This window comes from Oncorhynchus kisutch, linkage group LG29 (genome assembly GCF_002021735.2).
Source record: "Oncorhynchus kisutch isolate 150728-3 linkage group LG29, Okis_V2, whole genome shotgun sequence".
NCBI classification, from domain to species: domain Eukaryota; kingdom Metazoa; phylum Chordata; class Actinopteri; order Salmoniformes; family Salmonidae; genus Oncorhynchus; species Oncorhynchus kisutch.
In genome coordinates, this window is record NC_034202.2 from 28,326,540 (window position 1) to 28,350,094 (window position 23,555).

At 45.9% G+C, this 23,555-nt stretch overlaps 1 protein-coding gene across 3 annotated transcripts in view; it reads right to left on the reverse strand.

Moving 5' to 3' along the window:
* LOC109873676 (EH domain-binding protein 1-like protein 1) overlaps positions 1–23,555 on the reverse strand; it is a 41,673-nt gene that overhangs the window by 6,969 nt on the left and 11,149 nt on the right. Inside the window, exons 2-12 of one of the 3 annotated variants that reach the window (XM_031809644.1) lie at positions 21,936–21,993; positions 21,711–21,806; positions 21,502–21,555; positions 21,195–21,373; positions 20,937–21,076; positions 15,107–15,163; positions 14,792–14,966; positions 13,577–14,068; positions 12,982–13,249; positions 12,419–12,819; positions 9,980–11,572 (exon numbers count right to left, since the gene is read on the reverse strand). In XM_031809644.1, coding sequence (XP_031665504.1) covers positions 9,980–11,572; positions 12,419–12,819; positions 12,982–13,249; positions 13,577–14,068; positions 14,792–14,966; positions 15,107–15,163; positions 20,937–21,076; positions 21,195–21,373; positions 21,502–21,555; positions 21,711–21,806; positions 21,936–21,993 — 3,513 coding nt within the window. Of the gene's footprint in view, positions 1–9,979; positions 11,573–12,418; positions 13,250–13,576; positions 14,069–14,791; positions 14,967–15,106; positions 15,164–20,936; positions 21,077–21,194; positions 21,374–21,501; positions 21,556–21,710; positions 21,807–21,935; positions 21,994–23,555 lie in introns of all 3 variants that reach the window. The other 2 variants (XM_031809643.1, XM_031809645.1) reach the window with 2 other exon arrangements.

Below are 23,555 nucleotides of genomic sequence, written 5' to 3' on the forward strand. Positions count from 1 at the left end.
ATTAACTTCAAATTGTTCTGCCAAATTATTGTTGATCCACTGATGAATCTACAGTGCAAAGAGTGGTATCCTGTTCTATCTCAAGGCCCTTCTCTTCCTCCTCAACCCCCGATTCAGTCACATTCTTATGGGAGACTATCTCTGCTAATTCAGTCAATAACAAGCACTCCTCTTGGGCAGTGGCACAGAGAAAGGTAGAGAGCGGGCCATTGTGCATTTCAAGTCCTCTGTCAACAGGTACCCCATCTGTCCCTGTTTCTGTCCTCGGTGGATTGTCAAGTTCACAGTGGAGTTTTGTGGTTGCCACCAGGTCCTCCAGGACCTGTCCATGACTAGTGTCAGTAATAGTCTCTGATGGGTTACTATTTGATGAGGAGGTGGCTATGGTAGAGGGCTCACAAATGATTTCCTGCTGACCTTTCCTTCCATCTAGGTCTAGGTGGTTTGACTCAGGCCTGTCTAGACTGACTTCCTGGGGGATTACTGGTGATGGAGTCTCTTGCTCCTCACTGGCCTCGGACCCTGGGAGATCTTCTGGGTTCAGAGAGAGGTCTTCCTCGTCCAAGAAGGGGATCAGGCGTTTTCTGACACAGGGGGCAGGCACAGGTACATCTGATGTCTCTTCTTCTGCCAACTGACTAATATTAGCCAGTAGCAACTTTTCCTCCTTTATGAGGCTTAGGTCGTCTTTGGGGGGTTCTGCAGGGCTTATGTGAGGGACCTTGGGACATGTAGTAGATGTTCCAGGTTGAGAGGGTGGTTGAGGCCATGGGACCACTGAGTTGACAGAGACAACTTTCTCACTGTCATCCTCCTGGTCAATGCTGGTCATTGGCTCCCTTCTCCTTGACTGTCACCAGAATGCTATCTGAAGAAGTTGTTTCCATGGCGAGGATGAGTGGTTTTGGAATGTCTTCCTTTAGCATCAGTGTTAAGGGTCTCCTTTGTTAAGCTATCTGTGCTGCTCTCTTGGGCCATTGCCTCATTACTTGTATTATCTGGTGGAGGGACAGTTTTCTTTTGTTTTGGTGGAGTAAGGCAACTGGCAACAGGTGCTGTGTCTTGACTAACTCTTTCTGGGCCTACTTCCTGAAGAGGCACTGGAAGAGAAATATTTGTATTTTTGCTGCGATGACAGGGAAGTGGTTCCAGTTCAATGGTCCTGGCAAAAGGTCCTGCAGGAGGGGACACCACTGACATGGCCTGCTGTATGGACAAACCATCAGGGCGTGTGTCCTCGTGTTCAGCAGGTGGTGAGGAAGATAACACCCCTGGACTGTGAAACAGAGATATCAATGTTAGCCATCTGGCATGGCTACAATAGCAATTCAATAAATTCCCCAAAATGCAGACTACCACACGATCCTCAACAATGTCACAGACAAAAGACAACAGTAAACATCAACACGACAAGCTCACTATCAGGTAACGTCCAGTTACATTCCCTGAACAACATTTCATTGGGTTCAGTTCACATGCTCATTCAGCACTAACATCCAACAATTCAACTCTCTCCTCAGGCATGGTAGAAGACTTTACGCACAAAGATATAAAAAACACAAGTTCATGACAAATAACTTCACGAGAAATCTTTACAAGATCACTCAGCATAAAGAAAATACTGTACCACTCCAAATGTCTGAAGACACAAGGCCAGTCAAAACTTGACAGAGCTCCATTCCTTTGGCATGAATCAAATCTGCCTCATTAAAACATGCAGGAAAGTAGTGCAGAGAGCGGCAGGAGCTCAGGCACTTACCCTCCATCTACTGTATGTAAAACTCTGCTAGCCACACTGTGCCCATATCCTCTTGCCCATCTCAAACTCCAACTCATCTGAATTGCTGTCAGGGAGGAACACTGGATCGTCTCCTTACAGGCTTTAGCGCCATTAACGATGGGGGTGGCTTCATCTTTATTTTCTTCCAAGCACTCTTCATAAGCTATTTCCTCCAGCTCTGCTTCTCTCGGCGGTGGGAAATCGCCTGTACAGCTTTTGAATCCTTTTTGTATTCTAGAGGTGGTAACACACTCTTTCCGAGGTTTGGTAGTGTCTTTATGTAGTTTGGTGGTCTCCTTCAGTGGTTCGGCCTCTTGCTCAATTTTGTTTGTTGGGTCCTTTAACCATCTCTTGCGCCACAGTAGCTAAACGCAAAGTCTCCACTAAGCTTATCCTGCCAGTCTCTTCAGTTGTAGAGAGCTTTTTTTAGCTAATTAGCAACTTTACAACTACTTACTACATTTTAGCTACTTTGCAACTAAACTCAGCAAAAAAAGAAACGTCCCCTTTTCAGGGCCCTGTCTTTCAAAGATAATTCGTAAATATCCAAATAACTTCACAGATCTTCATTGTAAAGGGTTTAAACACTGTTCTCATGCTTGTTCAATGAACCATAAACAATTCATGAACATGCACCTGTGGAACAGTCGCTAAGACACTAACAGCTTACAGACGGTAGGCAATTAAGGTCATAGTTATGAAAACTTAGGACACTAAAGAGGTCTTTCTACTGACTCTGACAAACATCAAAAGAAAGATGTCCAGGGTCCCTGCTCATCTGTGTGACGTGCCTTAGGCATGCTGCAAGGAGGCATGAGGACTGCAGATGTGGCCAAGGGAATAAATTGCCATGTCCGTACTGTGAGACGCTTAACACAGCGCTACAGGGAGACAGAATAGACAGCTGATCGTCCTCGCAGTGGCAGACCACGTGTAACAACACCTGCACAGAATCGGTACATCCGAACATCACACCTGCGAGACAGGTACAGGATGGCAACAACAACTGCCCGAGTTACACCAGGAACGCACAGACTGTCCGCAATAGGCTGAGAGAGGCTGGACTGAGGGCTTGTAGGCCTGTTGTAAGGCAGGTCCTCACCAGATATCACCGGCAACAACGTCGCCTATGGGCACAAACCCACCGTCGCTGGACCAGACAGGACTGGCAAAAAGTGCTCTTCACTGACGAGTCACGGTTTTGTCTCACCAGGGGTGATGGTCGGATTCGTGTTTATCGTCGAAGGAATGAGCGTTACACAGAGGCCTGTACTCTGGAGCGGGATCGATTTGGAGGAGGAGCGTCCGTCATGGTCTGGGGCAGTGTGTCACAGCATCATCAGACTGAGCTTGTTGTCATTGAGGTAATCTCAACGCTGTGCGCTACAGGGAAGTCATCCTCCTCCCTCTTGTAGTACCCTTCCTGCAGGCTCATCCTGACATGACCCTCCATCATGACAATGCCATCAGCCATATTGCTCGTTCTGTGCGTGATTTCCTGCAAGACAGGAATGTCAGTGTTCTGCCATGGCCAGAGAAGAGCCCGGATCTCAATCCCATTGAGCACGTCTGGGACCTGTTGGATCGGAGGGTGAGGTCTAGGGCCATTCCCCCCTGAAATGTCCAAGAACTTGCAGGTGCCTTGGTGGAAGAGTGGGGTAACAGCTCACAGCAAGAACTGGCAAATCTGGTACAGTTCATGAGGAGGAGATGCACTGCAGTACTTAATACAGCTGGTGGCCACACCAGATACTGATTGTTACTTTTGATTTTGAACCCCCCTTTGTTCAGGGACAAATTATTCAATTTCTGTTAGTCACATGTCTGTGGAACTTGTTCAGTTTATGTCTCAGTTGTTGAATCTTGTTATGTTCATACAAATATTTACACATGTTAAGTTTGCTGAAAATAAACACAGTTGACAGTGAGATAACTTTTTTTGTTGTTGCTGAGTTTACTTAGCATTAGCTAAATCTTCCCCTAACCCTAACCTTAACCGTTTTATCAAACCTGTCCCCTAACCTTAACCCTTTAACTTAACTCCTAACCCTAACCTTAACCCCTGGCCTAGCTTACGCTAGCCAGCTAGCTAACATTAGCGTTAGCCACCCCGAGCTAACATTAGCCACAACAAATTGGAATTTCAACATATCATACGTGTTGCAAATTCGTGACATACTGCACATTTTGCAAATTCGTAAAATGATGTACGAATTACAATTCGTAACAAATGATATTTTTTTTTTTTTTCACCTTTATTTAACCAGGTAGGCTAGTTGAGAACAAGTTCTCATTTGCAACTGCGACCTGGCCAAGATAAAGCATAGCAGTGTGAGCATACAACAAAGAGTTACACATGGAGTAAACAATTAACAAGTCAATAACACAGTAGAAACGAAGGGGGGGTCTATATACAATGTGTGCAAAAGGCATGAGGAGGTAGGCAAATAATTACAATTTTGCAGATTAACACTGGAGTGATAAAAGATCAGATGGTCATGTACAGGTAGAGATATTGGTGTGCAGAAGAGCAGAAAAGTAAATAAATAAAAACAGTACGGGGATGAGGTAGGTGAAAAGGGTGGGCTATTTACCAATAGACTATGTACAGCTGCAGCGATCGGTTAGCTGCTCAGATAGCTGATGTTTGAAGTTGGTGAGGGAGATGAAAGTCTCCAACTTCAGCGATTTTTGCAATTCGTTCCAGTCACAGGCAGCAGAGTACTGGAACGAAAGGCGGCCAAATGAGGTGTTGGCTTTAGGGATGATCAGTGAGATACACCTGCTGGAGCGCGTGCTACGGATGGGTGTTGCCATCGTGACCAGTGAGCTGAGATAAGGCGGAGCTTTACCTAGCATAGACTTGTAGATGACCTGGAGCCAGTGGGTCTGGCGACGAATATGTAGCGAGGGCCAGCCGACTAGAGCATACAAGTCGCAGTGGTGGGTAGTATAAGGTGCTTTAGTGACAAAACGGATGGCACTGTGATAGACTGCATCCAGTTTGCTGAGTAGAGTGTTGGAAGCCATTTTGTAGATGACATCGCCGAAGTCGAGGATCGGTAGGATAGTCAGTTTTACTAGGGTAAGCTTGGCGGCTTGAGTGAAGGAGGCTTTGTTGCGGAATAGAAAGCCGACTCTTGATTTGATTTTCGATTGGAGATGTTTGATATGAGTCTGGAAGGAGAGTTTGCAGTCTAGCCAGACACCTAGGTACTTATAGACGTCCACATATTCTAGGTCGGAACCATCCAGGGTGGTGATGCTAGTCGGGCATGCAGGTGCAGGCAGCGACCGGTTGAAAAGCATGCATTTGGTTTTACTAGCGTTTAAGAGCAGTTGGAGGCCACGGAAGGAGTGTTGTATGGCATTGAAGCTTGTTTGGAGGTTAGATAGCACAGTGTCCAAAGACGGGCCGAAAGTATATAGAATGGTGTCGTCTGCGTAGAGGTGGATCAGGGAATCGCCCGCAGCAAGAGCAACATCATTGATATACACAGAGAAAAGAGTCGGCCCGAGAATTGAACCCTGTGGCACCCCCATAGAGACTGCCAGAGGACCGGACAGCATGCCCTCCGATTTGACACACTGAACTCTGTCTGCAAAGTAATTGGTGAACCAGGCAAGGCAGTCATCCGAAAAACCGAGGCTACTGAGTCTGCCGATAAGAATATGGTGATTGACAGAGTCGAAAGCCTTGGCGAGGTCGATGAAGACGGCTGCACAGTACTGTCTTTTATCGATGGCGGTTATGATGTCGTTTAGTACCTTGAGTGTGGCTGAGGTGCACCCATGACCGGCTCGGAAACCAGATTGCACAGCGGAGAAGGTACGGTGGGATTCGAGATGGTCAGTGACCTGTTTGTTGACTTGGCTTTCGAAGACCTTAGATAGGCAGGGCAGGATGGATATAGGTCTGTAACAGTTTGGGTCCAGGGTGTCTCCCCCTTTGAAGAGGGGGATGACTGCGGCAGCTTTCCAATCCTTGGGGATCTCAGACGAGATGAAAGAGAGGTTGAACAGGCTGGTAATAGGGGTTGCGACAATGGTGGCAGATAGTTTCAGAAATAGAGGGTCCAGATTGTCAAGCCCAGCTGATTTGTACGGGTCCAGGTTTTGCAGCTCTTTCAGAACATCTGCTATCTGGATTTGGGTAAAGGAGAACCTGGAGAGGCTTGGGCGAGGAGCTGCGGGGGGGGCGGAGCTGTTGGCCGAGGTTGAAGTAGCCAGGCGGAAGGCATGGCCAGCCGTTGAGAAATGCTTATTGAAGTTTTCGATAATCATGGATTTATCAGTGGTGACCGTGTTACCTAGCCTCAGTGCAGTGGGCAGCTGGGAGGAGGTGCTCTTGTTCTCCATGGACTTCACAGTGTCCCAGAACTTTTTGGAGTTGGAGCTACAGGATGCAAACTTCTGCCTGAAGAAGCTGGCCTTAGCTTTCCTGACTGACTGCGTGTATTGGTTCCGGACTTCCCTGAACAGTTGCATATCACGGGGACTATTCGATGCTATTGCAGTCCGCCACAGGATGTTTTTGTGCTGGTCGAGGGCAGTCAGGTCTGGGGTGAACCAAGGGCTGTATCTGTTCTTAGTTCTGCATTTTTTGAACGGAGCATGCTTATCTAAAATGGTGAGGAAGTTACTTTTAAAGAATGACCAGGCATCCTCAACTGACGGGATGAGGTCAATGTCCTTCCAGGATACCCGGGCCAGGTCGATTAGAAAGGCCTGCTCACAGAAGTGTTTTAGGGAGCGTTTGACAGTGATGAGGGGTGGTCGTTTGACTGCGGCTCCGTAGCGGATACAGGCAATGAGGCAGTGATCGCTGAGATCCTGGTTGAAGACAGCGGAGGTGTATTTGGAGGGCCAGTTGGTCAGGATGACGTCTATGAGGGTGCCCTTGTTTACAGAGTTAGGGTTGTACCTGGTGGGTTCCTTGATGATTTGTGTGAGATTGAGGGCATCTAGCTTAGATTGTAGGACTGGCGGGGTGTTAAGCATATCCCAGTTTAGGTCACCTAACAGAACAAACTCTGAAGCTAGATGGGGGGCGATCAATTCACAAATGGTGTCCAGGGCACAGCTGGGAGCTGAGGGGGGTCGGTAGCAGGCGGCAACCGTGAGAGACTTATTTCTGGAGAGAGTAATTTTCAAAATTAGTAGTTCGAACTGTTTGGGTATGGACCTGGAAAGTATGACATTACTTTGCAGGCCATCTCTGCAGTAAACTGCAACTCCTCCCCCTTTGGCAGTTCTATCTTGACGGAAGATGTTATAGTTGGGTATGGAAATCTCTGAATTTTTGGTGGCCTTCCTGAGCCAGGATTCAGACACAGCAAGGACATCAGGGTTAGCAGAGTGTGCTAAAGCAGTGAGTAAGACAAACTTAGGGAGGAGGCTTCTGATGTTGACATGCATGAAACCAAGGCTTTTTCGAACACATAAGTCAACAAATGAGGGTGCCTGGGGACATGCAGGGCCTGGGTTTACCTCCACATCACCCGCGGAACAGAGAAGGAGTAGTATGAGGGTGCGGCTAAAGGCTATCAAAACTGGTCGCCTAGAGCGTTGGGGACAGAGAATAAGAGGAGCAGGTTTCTGGGCATGGTAGAATATATTCAGGGCATAATGCGCAGACAGGGGTATGGTGGGGTGCGGGTACAGCGGAGGTAAGCCCAGGCACTGGGTGATGATGAGAGAGGTTGTATCTCTGGACATGCTGGTAGTAATGGGTGAGGTCACCGCATGTGTGGGAGGTGGGACAAAGGAGTTATCAGGGGTATGAAGAGTGGAACTAGGGGCTCCATTGTGAACTAAAACAATGATAACTAACCTGAACAACAGTATACAAGGCATATTGACATTTGAGAGAGACATACAGCGAGGCATACAGTAATCACAGGTGTTGAATTGGGAAAGCTAGCTAAAACAGTAGGTGAGACAACAGCTAATCAGCTAGCACAACAACAGCAGGTAAAATGGCGTAGACTAGGCAACGGGGCCAACAGATAAAACAAACAAGCAGAATGGAGTACCGTGCATCAGCTATGTAGCCAAGAGATCAGTGTCCAGGGGGCAGCGGTGGATGGGGAAGGGAAGCTGGACTGGCGAGTGTTATCCAGGTTAAAAAAACGAACAATGACTAAATAGCTTGTAGCTAGTTAGCTGGTTAGCTTCTGGAGGTTCTTGAGTGTGTTCTAAAAATAAATAAAAAATAATAGCGATTCCGTATCACATTGGGTGAGGCAGGTTTCCGGAAGGTATAAACAAATTAAAAGTCAAAAGAGATAGAAAGTAAATATGGGTCCGGTGGGCGTTTGGGACGCGGCGATTCAGGCGGTTAGCAGGCCTGTGCTAACAAGCTAACAGTTTGTAGGCCCGGGCTAGACAAGGTAGCAGTTAGCGGACCGGAGCTGGACAAGCTAGCAGTTAGCAGGCCGAATTAGCAAGCAGGGAGATAGCGAGGGCTAGAGAGTTAGCCTTTGGGGGACGTCGCGATGGGGTGAGTCTGTTTATTCCTCTTCATGCGGTGACATCGATAGACCGGTCGTGGGCCCGGGTATTGTAGCTCAGGAGTATGCTACGGTGGTAGCGCAGGCCGGGCTAGCTTCAAGCTAAGTGGGTGGAAACGCTAGCCAGGGGTAATCATCCAGGGTTGCAGTTTAGCTAGATAGCTAGTTGTGAAGATCCAGCGTATTTGGAAGCTTAGGTTTAGCAAAATGTTTTTAAAGGGATAGCTATGTAAAAAACGAAAAATATGTAAAAAAAACGAAAAATAAACAAAATATAAACAAAATATACAGGGACACGACACGACAGGACGACTTACTGCTACGCCATACAATACAAACGACTTACTGCTACGCCATACAATACAAATTGTAATACAAATTGTAATTCATAGCATACTAAATGAATGATGGATATCCACAAATTAAAACATACCATACTAAATGGCGGCTCTCTGATTTACGTACAGAATAATACGAAATGCTCTGAGACCACGTTGTCATTAGACATAGGTCCAGATGGCTGAAGTATGGAAGTCAAGGTCTCATAACTTGAGAATGGGGATATTTGAACTATGTTTTTAGGTTCCATTTACAGCAGGCATGGAAGATGCAGACTTTAAGACACATTTCCAGGTGACATAGTTGGACACCTACTACTTGTTCATATTTCCATCCAATCTTTATACACATAGATCTGAAATCTGTAAAAATGGTTTAAACAAACGTTTTGTTATTCAAGCATTGCATCTTATTGCTAACATGCCTTTACAAGCAAGGGTACTAAATGTCCCTAAAATGCCTGTGGCCATGCTGATCAATGCTGACAAAGCTGAGTAAGCCTCGGTTGCCTCTCAGAGTTACCCTCTGTACAGGCCACAGGTAGCCTAGTGGTTAAGAGCGTTGGGCCAGTAACCGAAAGGTCGCTGGTTTGTGTCCCTGAACCGACTAGGTGAACAATCTGCCAATGTGCCCCTGGAGCAAGGTACTTAAACTCTAATTGCTCCTGTAAATCGCTCTTGATAAAAGCATCTGCTAAATGACTAAACTGTACAGGGCACCCACTAATAATCTCATGAAGACATCAACATCAAGACCCTCCTCCTGTACAGCTACAGGAACCTACTCATCTTCCAACACCTCCGATGTGCTCTCAGCGCTCTTCTTTGACACTGGATCTACCTGCTGCTCATTGTTGGGGTGTCCTGGGCAGAACATGGAAGAACCTGACTGACTTGCACCTTCCTCACACTCAGTGTGGACAACAGCACATTTTTCCAGATACAATCTATTTTTCCGAGAAGGGTGAATTGGGCCTCCTCAGTCGATGGTGTGTCAAAGGCTCCTGAACTGTCACAGTGAAAGTAAATGTCTGTTACAGACACCTGTCTAGATGGGCTGCCACGGATACAGATATGAAATGACACACTTGATTGGACACTAATCTGAAACCAACAGAAGGACTGGAATCCATAGAGTCATGATCCATAGGTAATGACTTCTAATATGGGGAAAATGACTAGTCTCCAGAAAAGTTATAGCCTAAACACAGTGTTATTGGCACTTGTTGGCGAGCATTAAAACATTAAAAAAATGTCAACACCACCACAATTATGCATGTCTAGTGTAAATGTGCCTCACAGACACTTTATGCCATGCTGTGATGTGTTCAACCCCCCAGTAAACTTACCCTGTTTGCAAGGTATTCTTTGTTGGCTCCAATGTGCTCATGCCTACTCCCTCTGTCCCCTTCTCCTTAGTTTCCTCCTCTAAAGTAGCCCGCAGAGGCCTTTCTGCCTCAGTTACAGCCTCCCTACTGGGAGGACGCTTCATATCGCATGGCCCCTCTTTCTTCTTAACATCTGACTCTCCAGCTGGAGAAATGTCTCCTTCCACTGACACAGGCGTGTCTAACAGCAATGTGCGCTCCATGGTGAAGCTACCGACAGCCTTCGCGGGGAGATCCAGGAGGGGTGTAGTCGATATTGACGGTACACTATCTTTACCATTTTCCTCTTCAATCATCTGTTTTCTAAGTGATTCGGAAGACTGGGTAGTGGGCTCTGGGGTAGCTGAAGACTGTGTAGTGGGCTCTGGGGAAGCTGAAGACTGTGTAGTGGGCTCTGGGGTAGCAGAAGACTGGGCAGTGGGCTCTGGGGTAGCAGAAGACTGGGTAGTGGGCTCTGGGGTAGCAGAAGACTGTGTAGTGGGCTCTGGGTTAGCAGAAGACTGGGTAGTGGGCTCTGGGGTAGCAGAAGACTGGGTAGTGGGCTCTGGGGTAGCAGAAGACTGGGCAGTTGGCTCTGGGGTAGCTGTAGATTGGGTAGTGGGCTCTGGGGTAGCAGAAGACTGGGTCACTGTGGGCTCTGGGGTAGCAGAAGACTGGGTCACTGTAGGTTCTGGGGTAGCAGAAGACTGGGTAGTGGGCTCTGGGGTAGCTGAAGACTGGGTAGTGGGCTCTGGGGTAGCAGAAGAATGGATAGTGGGCTCTGGGTTAGCTGAAGACTGGGCAGTGGGCTCTGGGTTGGCTGAAGACTGGGCAGTGGGCTCTGGGTTGGCTGAAGACTGGGCAGTGGGCTCTGGGGAAGCTGAAGACTGGGCAGTGGGCTCTGGGGAAGCAGAATACTGGGCAGTGGGCTCTGGGGAAGCAGAATACTGGGCAGTGGGCTCTGGGGAAGCAGAATACTGGGCAGTGGGCTCTGGAGAAGCAGAATACTGGGCAGTGGGCTCTGGGGAAGCAGAATACTGGGCAGTGGGATCTGGGGTAGAAGAATACTGGGCAGTGGGCTCTGGGGTAGAAGAATACTGGGCAGTGGGCTCTGGGGTAGAAGAATACTGGGCAGTGGCTTCTGGGGTAGAAGAATACTGGGCAGTGGGCTCTGGGGTAGCTGAAGACTGTGTAGTGGGCTCTGGGGTAGCTGAAAACTGGGCAGTGGGCTCTGGGGTAGCAGAAGACTGGGCAGTGGGCTCTGGGGTAGCAGAAGACTGGGCAGTGCGCTCTGGGGTAGCAGAAGACTGGGCAGTGGGCTCTGGGGAAGCAGAATACTGGGCAGTGGGCTCTGGGGAAGCAGAATACTGGGTAGTGGGCTCTGGGGAAGCAGAATACTGGGCAGTGGGCTCTGGGGTAGCAGAATACTGGGCAGTGGGCTCTGGGGAAGCAGAATACTGGGCAGTGGGCTCTGGGGTAGCTGGCATCTGGAGCAGCTCTGATTCATCTGAGATGATTTGCTTGTGACCCTCAACTCTGATAATAGCAGCTTCTGGTTTAACATCGTTGTCTGAGCTGAGAGGGCAAACATATGTGAAGGACATCAGTATTATGACACAGTGAATACTTACAGATCAGACACTCAAAATAACTGTAGGACAGGGCCAGGCATTGTCTTACATTTGAACTATTGCCAAGGATTACCTCCAGACCATAATTCACACATATATGGTAAACTTGAACTGGGGTATCCCTGAAGTCATCAATTATTCTCAGTGTTATAGAGATGCCTCCCTTCCTTCCACACTTACCCTGTCTCCAGTGATTCTACATCTGGCACTAACATGTTCTCATCTACTTCCCCCTGTTCCTCCCTGAGGACTTCATCTTTGATCATCACTTCTCCAGAGTCCTGCTCTGGTTCCTGATCATTAGCTTTCTCCTCCAGGGCCTTCCAGAGTGGAACCTCTGGCTGCTCCAGGGCCACTGTTGGAGGCTGAGGCTGTGGGTCTGTCTTCTCTGGCAGTTCTACATTCTCCATTGCATCCTCAGCTATGGTGTATAATGTGAATCTCAATTGGATCATAGGTTCAAGGACTTCATATTGCGGGGGATCAGGCATTTTGGGTGTCTCTAGGCTTACTGGAGTAGCATCCATGATTTTACGCATAGAAATGGAATAACTACTGTTTGATAGTACATCTAATTCTATGGTTTTATCTACACTGACACTGCCTGACAAGGGAATTGTTTCTGCTTTTGATGACACATGGTCAGAAGAACTGAAAGAGAGACAGAAGGTGACAAGGAACAGGACATGGAGTGTGACAGAGGAAATGAGAGTTGGACAATAGAAAGGTTGACAAGGTTAAAGGACATTTCGTAGAGAGGAAAATGCTAATAAGATGTGCTCTCACTTACCGCTCTTTCAGAACACAGTTAGCATCTCTTCTGTGTTCTTCCAAAAAGCCTGCTTCCTCTTTCGCTGCGTTCCATTCAGAACTATGTGACTCCTCTACACTCTTGTTCACTTGAACTTCTAGAGTGGCTGATTTGTGCTCATCAGCTTGTGATAATGAGGCCTTCTCATCCCGGGGTTGATGGTCCATCTGTTTCTTATCATTCTCTTTGGAGCCCATAACCTCCTCAGTCCATGACGGCCTTTTCGCTTTGATTGGCATTTTCATTTCCTTGTCTTTGCTGGGAGGACCTGCCTTCAGGGCAGCCATGCTTTTCATAATTTCCTTGTCTTTGCTGGGAGGACCTGCCTTCAGGGCAGCCATGCTTTTCATAATTTCCTTGTCTTTGCTGGGAGGACCTGCCTTCAGAGCAGCCATGTTTTTCATAATTTCCTTGTCTTTGCTGGGAGGACCTGCCTTCAGGGCAGCCATGCTTTTCATAATTTCCTTGTCTTTGCTGGGAGGACCTGCCTTCAGGGCAGCCATGCTTTTCATAATTTCCTTGTCTTTGCTGGGAGGACCTGCCTTCAGAGCTGCCATGTTTTTCAAAATGTCCTTGTCTTCATCTGACCTGTTGAGGTCATATAAACAAGGTGATTGAGGCACTGGGCTCTGTTTCCCGTGCTTCTTATCAACGGGGTGCTCTAGGCCTTTGGCGTGCTTCTCAGCTGCATCTCCACACGTGATGTTTCCAATCTCTGGAAGTGTCTTTGTGTCAACTGGACCGTGCTCTACGTGGAGCTCCATTGATGTTGGCACTCCAGTTGACTCTGGATCAGCTGTCCGTTCAACACTGTGGAAAGGGACATTGATGTTAAGGGTCTGAGCATCAATGGAGATATTATTCTCAGAAGTGTGTGTGTGTGTGCATGCGCGTCCGTGTGTGTGTGTGTGTGTATATGTGTGCACGTGTGTGAGTACACTTGCAATTTTTTGTGTTAAGGAGAAACAAAGAGGAGCTTTCAATAAACACACAAATAGTGTCTGTAAAATAGCCCAGTATAGTGTTTAGGCTTGTACGGATGACATGTTATTATACATCATCACATGAGGATGAGGAAAAAGGATGAAACTGCAGCACAGTATTAGTGTGTGCTTGTCTACGGAATGTCACACTTACCTTCCATCCTGATGATCCATTCCAGTCATCAAGGTGCTGAATGGTGACCTCTTTACTGCGCCCACTTTTGATGTTTCTTCATTTGCATTGTCCTCCAAAAATAAGTTACCGGCCATGACTGACGGATCAGGCGTCTCTATGATTATGTCATCAAGGTCGAGCTCAGCCAATGGCGGCTTGTCTGCACTAAAAGGTTTTTCACCCGGGGTTGAGGCAGAGTTGTCCTCTGGTTTGGCAGGTTGAGAAGGCACTTCTTTGGTCTCATTGGATTTCTGTTTAAAGTCAGGCTTTTTTTCAGCCAATGGCATGTTATCAGCACTAAAAGCTCCCATGATGTTGGTAGAAGGCTCTTTAGGGGTAGTGCTCTCTGGTGCTTCTGTCTCTGGGCTAGAGAAAGGCCATGGAGGAGGGAGCGCTGGAATAAGCTCTGCTGAGACTTCTGTGTGAATAGGGCCAGGAACACCAGTTGCTGGGTCGACATCTTGCCCAGAACTGAGGAACAAAGATACTTGGTGTCAGAGCTCAGACGTTGAGAGCAGGGAGGTTGCGGGGAACACAGCAGGCAGGTCACACACATTGGCAGGGTCATGAACCAGTAGTGTTAGGGAGGGTTGTGCTTTATAGAAGGTGAAATGAAAGTAGGTGTAACAAGACAAAGGGGAGGGGGTGAGTAATTATGGGTATAAATACCAGACACTAGAGACATACATGCCACTCTTTACCAATCCTCCCTGTTTGAGGCCATACATAGGCCTATTTCTGCCCTTTATGAATCAACAGGGATCCTTCAAGCAGGAGGTCAGATTACAGCGTGTCTCTGCACTATTGCTGTAAAGCTGAAATCATGGCAATGGTTCCTTTCACTCCATAAAACTTTTGTATCCATTGGCATCCATTTTATGGTTAGGCAAAAAATTATAGCAATCAATAGAGACAAAAGCGGCCATTTCAATTTCAATTCATTATTATTTTTCAAATAATCTTTCTCAAAAATGTTTGAATATTGTCCCATACAATAATCTGTACTCTTACTTTTTGTTAATTTTGCCGACACTGCTGCAGTTCCCCAGTGACCCCACTAGACCCCGACTTTGAATACCACTGCCTACTACATCACACAGCAACAAGACAGCAACAACTCCATTTAAAAATCAACGTGTGAGGTCCAAGCTGTGAAGTGGCTGTACGTACGGTGTACCATCACTAGGAACTCACCCTTTAATAGTACTGGCATCTTTCAACCCCACAGCTTTCTCAGCAGAGGCTTGTTGGTTCGTGATCTTGATGGCACCAACGGTCCTGGGGGAGTGAGGAGACTCATCCCCTCTCAGAGCCAGGGGAACGGTCTCACTGGACACAGACGCCGTCTGCTGCTCTGACAGTTTCGGACCTAAAGCAATCAGGGAGTAAAACATATAGATTATCCTATAATTAAGCAATAAGGCCCGAGGGGGTGTGATCGGGGATTAGAACAGTTTGCACATTAGACTGATAGTATAAATATAGCGAGAACATGGCAGAATGTCTCACCAAGAGTAGGACTGTGGTAGTCCTCTTCTGTGAGAGTCTTCAACTCCCTCTGTATCTCTGTAAAACACGCATACATTCACACATCATGTCATGGGGATAACGTACAATATTATGTTATTTCAGTGTGTACAATTACGGCACTCAACAGTGCATAACATGATTTATACAGTATGTAAGTGCTGTTAGAACTGATATTTTACTGGCAGCAGTAACAGAACGTTCTACTCCATTACATATGCAACAGAATGTGTCATTCTGTCTACAGACAACAGGTACTTTGTGCAGGATATATTCTTAGCTAAGTACACCACTTCATTGGTACTGTGCCTTCAGCACTGCTCACAGGCATTGAAATTAATTGAGTTAAAGCTACATTTGGCCGTGGAATATTGTGGTTGTCTCAGTGCTTTGCCAACAGGTAGTGTCGGGCAAGGGACAAACTGTCCAGAATGGTTTTATTGATGAAACTAGGCTGACGTCTTGGAGCTAGTTGCCCTCCCATGTCCTAATGGTTTTCATGCTGTGAGACCTGTTAGTTCAGTACCTGACTGGGAGGCAGTGAGAACAGCTGAGGCAGGGACAGTAGCAGGAAGCAGAGGGACAGGCTTGGGTAGAGGGTGAGAGAGAGGGGCAACAACTAGGGCAAGTTTATGGTGGGTGTTAGGGTGAGGAGTTGGAAGGTTGTGAGAGAAAAATACATTTGACAGGAGGTGAGGATTTAGGGAAGGGGATGGAAAGGGGAGGAGAGTCAGGGTTACACAGGGCATCCAGGTCTAGGCTAGTCAACAGGGGTACAGGGGGGACAGGGGCCATGGAATCTCTGGGAGAGGGACAGAAATAGGAGGGGGACAGGCCAGAGGGACCTGACACAGGCCTTGGCCTCCCCCACTCCCTCTGCCGGACTGAGAGAAGAGAGGTGATGAAGGGGATCGACAGAGAGAGAGAGTGAGAGAGAGAGAGAGAGTGAGAGAGAGTGAGAGAGAGAGCGAGAGAGAGAGAGAGAGAGATCAAATCTAAAAATCTCAAATAGAAAACCGAAGAAAATTAACAATAATGACAAATGGTTTGATGAAGAATGCAAAAATCTAAGAAAGAAATTGAGAAACCTGTCCAACCAAAAACATAGAGACCCGGAAAACCTGAGTCTACGCCTTCACTATGGTGAATCACTAAAACAATACAGAAATACACTACAGAAAAAGAAGGAACAGCACATCAGAAATCAGCTCAATGCAATTGAAGAATCCATAGACTCTAACCACTTCTGGGAAAATTGGAAAACACTAAACAAACAACAACACGAAGAATTATCTATCCAAAATGGAGATGTATGGGTAAACCACTTCTCCAATCTTTTTGGCTCTATAACAAAGAATAAAGAGCAAAAACATATACATGATCAAACACAGATCTTAGAATCAACTATTAAAGACTACCAGAACCCACTGGATTCTCCAAATACATTGAAAGAGTTACAGGACAAAATAAAAACCCTCCAACCCAAAAAGGCCTGTGGTGTTGATGGTATCCTCAATGAAATGATCAAATATACAGACAACAAATTCCAATTGGCTATACTAAAACTCTTTAACATCATACTTAGCTCTGGCATCTTCCCCAATATTTGGAACCAAGGACTGATCACCCCAATCCACAAAAGTGGAGACAAATTTGACCCCAATAACTACCGTGGAATATGTGTCAACAGTAACCGTGGGAAAATCCTCTGCATTATTATTAACAGCAGACTCGTACATTTCCTCAATGAAAACAATGTACTGAGCAAATGTCAAATTGGCTTTTTACCAAATTACCGTACAACAGACCATGTATTCACCCTGCACACCCTAATTGACAACCAAACAAACCAAAACAAAGGCAAAGTCTTCTCATGCTTTGTTGATTTCAAAAAAGCCTTCGACTCAATCTGGCATGAGGGTCTGCTATACAAACTGATGGAAAGTGGTGTTGGGGGTAAAACATACGACATTATAAAATCCATGTACACAAACAACAAGTGTGCGGTTAAAATTGGCAAAAAACACACACATTTCTTCACACAGGGTCGTGGGGTTAGACAGGGATGCAGCTTAAGCCCCACCCTCTTCAACATATATATCAACGAATTGGCGCGGGCACTAGAAAAGTCTGCAGCACCCGGCCTCCCCCTGCTAGAATCCGAAGTCAAATGTCTGCTGTTTGCTGATGATCTGGTGCTTCTGTCACCAACCAAGGAGGGCCTACAGCAGCACCTAGATCTTATGCACAGATTCTATCAGACCTGGGCCCTGACAGTAAATCTCAGTAAGACCAAAATAATGGTGTTCCAAAAAAGGTCCAGTCACCAGGACCACAAATACAAATTCCATCTAGACACTGTTGCCCTAGAGCACACAAAAAACTATACATACCTTGGCCTAAACATCAGCACCACAGGTAACTTCCACAAAGCTGTGAACGATCTGAGAGACAAGGCAAGAAGGGCATTCTATGCCATCAAAAGAAACATAAATTTCAACATACCAATTAGGATTTGGCTAAAAATACTTGAATCAGTCATAGAGCCCATTGCCCTTTATGGTTGTGAGGTCTGGGGTCCGCTCACCAACCAAGACTTCACAAAATGGGACAAACACCAAATTGAGACTCTGCACGCAGAATTCTGCAAAAATATCCTGCGTGTACAACGTAGAACACCAAATAATTCATGCAGAGCAGAATTAGGCCGATACCCACTAATTATCAAAATCCAGAAAAGAGCTGCTAAATTCTACAACCACCTAAAAGGAAGCGATTCACAAACCTTCCATAACAAAGCCATCACCTACAGAGAGATGAACCTGGAGAAGAGTCCCCTAAGCAAGCTGGTCCTGGGGCTCTGTTCACAAACACAAACACCCACTACAGAGCCCCAGGACAGCAGCACAATTAGACCCAAGAGAAGACAGGCTATGTGCTCACTGCCCACAAAATGAGGTGGAAACTGAGCTGCACTTCCTAACCTCCTGCCCAATGTATGACCATATTAGAGAGACATATTTCCCTCAGATTACACAGATCCACAAAGAATTCGAAAACAAATCCAATTTTGAAAAACTCCCATATCTACTGGGTGAAATTCCACAGTGTGCCATCACAGCAGCAAGATTTGTGACCTGTTGCCACGAGAAAAGGGCAACCAGTGAAGAACAAACACCATTGTAAATACAACCCATATTTATGCTTATTTATTTTATCTTGTGTCCTTTAGCCATTTGTACATTGTTAGAACACTGTATATATATATAATATGACATTTGTAATGTCTTTACTGTTTTGAAACTTCTGTATGTGTAATGTTTACTGTTAATTTGTTGTTTTTCACTTTATATATTCACTTTGTATGTTGTCTACCTCACTTGCTTTGGCAATGTTAACACATGTTTCCCATGCCAATAAAGCCCTTGAATTGAATTGAATTGAATTGAGAGAGAGGGAGCGAGAAAGAGGGAGCGAGAAAGAGGGAGAGCGAGAGGGAGCGAGAGAGAGAAAGAGAAGTCAAAGATTGTAGGTAAACAAAGGAAGGGAGAAGAGAAAAATTGTATAATTAGTTCAGCAACCAGAATTAAGAGTGAAGACATAGCAGCAAGTCAGCTTGTCTCACGCTCCAATATAATACAACCGAAGAGAAACAAGCTACACAAGCTATAACTACAGAAGTAACACAAAGTTATCAGCTTTGGCTACCTGGCTCAGGGTTTGAGAGCTGGGGTTTCGGGAGCGGTGGGTCTGGCTGGGATAGGGCAGTAAAAGTGTTTTTATCTTGAGGAGAAGCAGCAGCGGAAAAGATAGAGGGGGAGGAGGGACGCTGATAAGTTGATACAATCTGAGGTCTGAAGACATTTGAGCGAGCTGCAGTAGAGGAAGAGGGGGGGGGGCATCAGTCATAAAGGACAGGAGAGGACAGAAATATGATAGTGTAAGAAAAACTACAGCATGAGACACTCAAACCTCTATGAGTCAAACTTAAAGACATATAATGGCTAATGTGATAAAGTAGGTGGCCTTTGACCTATGAACTGCCATTTATCGGGTCCTTCTTTGTGGGTCGGATGGGGGTTGAGAGATGCTAACACCCCGAGGCTTCAAGTCCACTGCAGGGCCACTCAGAGCCCCTGGGAGACTACTGAGAAAAGACTCAGGTACTAGCAGCAACAAGGAAAGGAGAGTGAAAAGAGGGAAGATAAATAGCAGAAACCAATGAGTGAGAGCGATGACCTAGTGGAAAGAGGGAAGATAAATAGCAGAAACCAATGAGTGAGAGCGATGACCTAGTGGAAAGAGGGAAGATAAATAGCAGAAACCAATGAGTGAGAGCGATGACCTGGTGGAAAGAGGGAAGATAAATAGCAGAAACCAATGAGTGAGAGCGATGACCTGGTGGAAAGAGGGAAGATAAATAGCAGAAACCAATGAGTGAGAGCCACCTGGTGGAAAGAGGGAAGATAAATAGCATAAACCAATGAGTGAGAGCGATGACCTGGTGGAAAGTGGGATACTACAAGGCATGCCTTAAGACGTGCACTGATGTTACTTTTACTTTTTCTAAACCACAATTTCCTGTTAATAATGCAGAGAACATTTTTGTTATCTTACAGTAACACTGGAAGTCTTAAACGAAAGCAAACAGGTTCAAAAGTGCCCCTGGTTGATGCTACTAATCATTTCTATGTTGCTCAAAATCACTCTCATTAGACAGGCCAGACAAACCTACAGCACGCTCTTGCTGGGGGATACTTATGTTGAAAATAATTCAAAGCAATTCATAGGTAAATCAGGGAGTACCATCATGCAGATTGAGAAAGAAGTGAAGCTTCAGTAATCACTTGTCAAGGCAGCATCATTCATGGAACTGGTGGAACTGAGGGAACTGATGGAACTGGTGGAAGTGAGGGAACTGATGGAACTGATAGAACTGGGGGAACTGGGGGAACTGGTGGAACTAATGGAACTGGGGGAACTGGTGGAACTGGTGGAACTGGTGGAACTGATGGAACTAATGGAACTGGTGGAACTAATGGAACTGGTGGAACTGGGGGAACTAATGGAACTGGTGGAACTACTGGGGGAACTAATGGAACTAATGGAACTGATAGAACTGGTGGAACTGATGGAACTGGTGGAACTGGTGGAACTGATGGAACTGGGGGAACTGGTGCAACTGGTGGAACTGGTGGAACTGATGGAACTGGGGGAACTAATGGAACTGGGGGACTGGTGGAACTGGTAGAACTGATGGAACTGGGGGAACTGATGGAACTGATGGAACTGGGGGAACTGGGGGAACTAATGGAACTGGGGGAACTGGTGGAACTGGTAGAACTGATGGAACTGGGGGAACTGATGGAACTGATGGAACTGGGGGAACTGGGGGAACTGATGGAACTGATGGAACTGGGGGAATTGATGGAACTGAAGGAACTGGTGGAACTAATGGAACTGGTGCATCCATCAGCTCTAGGCCAGAACAAGATGAAGAACAGAACAAGGGGAAGAGAGGCAGGGTACCTATGACAGGGGGTTTCTTTAGAGGTGCAGGCCTCCTTCCCGGGGGAGGCACCGGGCAAGCAGGAGGGAGAGGAGCTGGCAGAGAAAGTGGTGAAAGAAAGCAATGAGAATTAAAAAGAAGGGACAGGAGATAGACTTTTAAAAAATGAAGCGATAGAGTGGGGATGCCATTATTTATTGGAGAGAAAGGAAAGCATCAAATAGAGAGATGAACAACAGAAAGCATCAAATAAGGTAAGGTTTTATCTGACGATGTATGTATGAGTGTATAATTGAAGTGTACCTGCGGCAGCTTTGCTAATGCTAGCTCCAGCACTAGACCTCCTGTCTTCCTCCTCATCACTCTCGTTGAAGTCGTCAAGGTTACCGATGTCTGTGGGTTTGACACTCATCAGACTGGCCAGGCTCTGCATGTCTTCGTCACTGTGGGAGAGTAACACAGCATTGTCATCTAAAATACATAATGAAGTCATTACTGATGTTATTACTGTAGTGGTAATTATGAATCTATCATTAGTGGGATATTATGGGATGGACTCACGTGGCTTTCCCCTCTCTGAGAAACACACAGGACAGGGAGAGCTTCAGAGTGGCCTCTAGCACCTTGACAGACATGGGCTTCAGCTTCAATGTCAGGTCTTGCTGAGTGGGAGTGGCACTGGCAAACTTCTTCATATTCACGTCCACTGCAGCCAAGACCTTACGTTGACCCTTTGTCTCCTGCAAGGCAAGCAGCAGGGATACATTCATCAGTGGGCTTTAGTGGTACCATTAGATGATCTTTAAAGAACTTCTATATTTCAATGCTATGAGATATTGTATTAGATAGAGGCAGAAAGTACACTCACACTCTCAATGACAAATGTCCAGTCTTTGTCTTCAAACACATCAGAATGGGGATCCTAGTGGGTAAGTACAGAGATGGAATTGACAGGGGAAAAGGACACATGTTGTTGCACGTTGTCAATTTACATTAGAAATGTCTAAAGATTATTTATCACAGAAGCAAATATCTATGGTGCAGTGTACTCATGAATACCCATGGGATGATATTTACCCTGAAGAGTGTGAGGGAGATATCCACATTTTCAGGTACGGGCCAAACCACCATCCCCCTGTAGGGGTTCTTGATGCCCGGCTGCCATCCATGAAGCTAAAGAGAGAGATCAAGACAACAAGACTACATCAAAACATGATACAAATTATGGAAATGCATCCCTGCCATCCTGGTGGGATAAAAGATGTGCTGATTTGAGGTAAGTAAAACTGGGTGAGTCTTTACCTTAGAGCACATACGCCTATTTCTTCTGGTCCAAACCACCCTGACTTTATCGGGTTGCCTAAAATCAAACAAAAAGGGACAATGAGACAAGAAACAGTGAGAAATGCAATAAATTGTTTTGTAGATTATTTTAGTCCTTACATAATTCAGCATAAGTTATCTTCTATGCCGTTTCAATGTAATAATTTCCACAAAAACACTAATACAAACGCCAACACACAAGTTCTCTGTTATTTGTTATGAAACCATTTTCTGAGAAGAACGGGACTGCTTCCCCAGTCAGTGTCATCCCTGGTGGTTTAACTCCAAAGTTTGTTTTACACAAACTGAACAACGCAAGGGAATCATGCCCTGACACATGTTCTATTCCACAACAGATGACGAAGAGGGTGGATAGCAGACAATCAGCTGGAACCCAATACATACAACCCAAAGGCTGGAAGAGACACAGCATGTGTGTGTGTGTGTGTGTGTGTGTGTGTGTGTGTGTGTGTGTGTGTGTGTGTGTGTGTGTGTGTGTGTGTGTGTGTGTGTGTGTGTGTGTCTAAAGTAAATCTCGGAATCTATTTTACATTACATAATGCATTCATGAAATATGTCATAGGCCTACACAAATGTTTGACTGTTTGTCAGATATATTGCTATTCTATCGGTCCTCAATGTGTAATATTATACAAGTGTTGCTCGGTCTCCACTGACTGGGAGAAGTTTCCAACCCTTGGTTTGCCTCTTGTGTTTGTTAGATGGAGAAGCTCGGGCTTCTGCAACACAGGAATAATGGAAGGAAGCTGCATTAAGGCCAATGGCACTGCTTTCTTGAGGCCTCTGGGGGTGGGGTACCTCACAAGAGGAAGGACCCATATTGCTCAATCACTTTTAATCTACAGTCTGAAGACCCTCCCATCCTGATTGTTTATGTTTTAACAAGACCCTCCCACTTTATTACAACTATATCATGTTATTCTGGAATACAGTTGAGCTGTCTGCTCACTAATATTGCTTGTAAATTGTAGCGCACGTGAAATGCAGGCCCTGTTTAATATATTACTATTGTAGGATCTATCTAAATTGAATTGAAGTTCCTCTAGTGCAGGGGACTCCTTACTGACATAAAGAGTCATTGGGCTAATACAGCCTGTTTAGGAGAACATAGAAAGCAGGGGAAAATTCAGTTCTGTCTCGGATTGTTAGAGCAACAGTGCAGAAGGGAGCCAAATGGCATGTTTGGGTGGGGAGGGGTTTGTTTTTAAAACATTGTGGTATCATAGGGCACAGAAATAGACTGACATACTGGGACAGGCAAACCCATTACAACAGGAGAAAGCACACCCATACTCCTTCCTGAGTTACCAGAGGCCAATATGACTCACACCAAAATCAGGCCACTGTGTCATGCTCCAGCTGTCATAAACTCCACCAGAGGCAAGACTGATCATTTGTTGAGACTGAAGACTTTGACCCTGACAGCTGCAACCAGTAGTAAGGCTTTCTCAACAACAAAAAACTCCCCCTCATTGGTTCTCATGTTAAAACAGCTTATTACTAAACATGAGATGGACAGTGTGATCACTCTTCATGTTTGTGTTATTATAAGTGATACCCAGTTCAACTGGAGAGCTT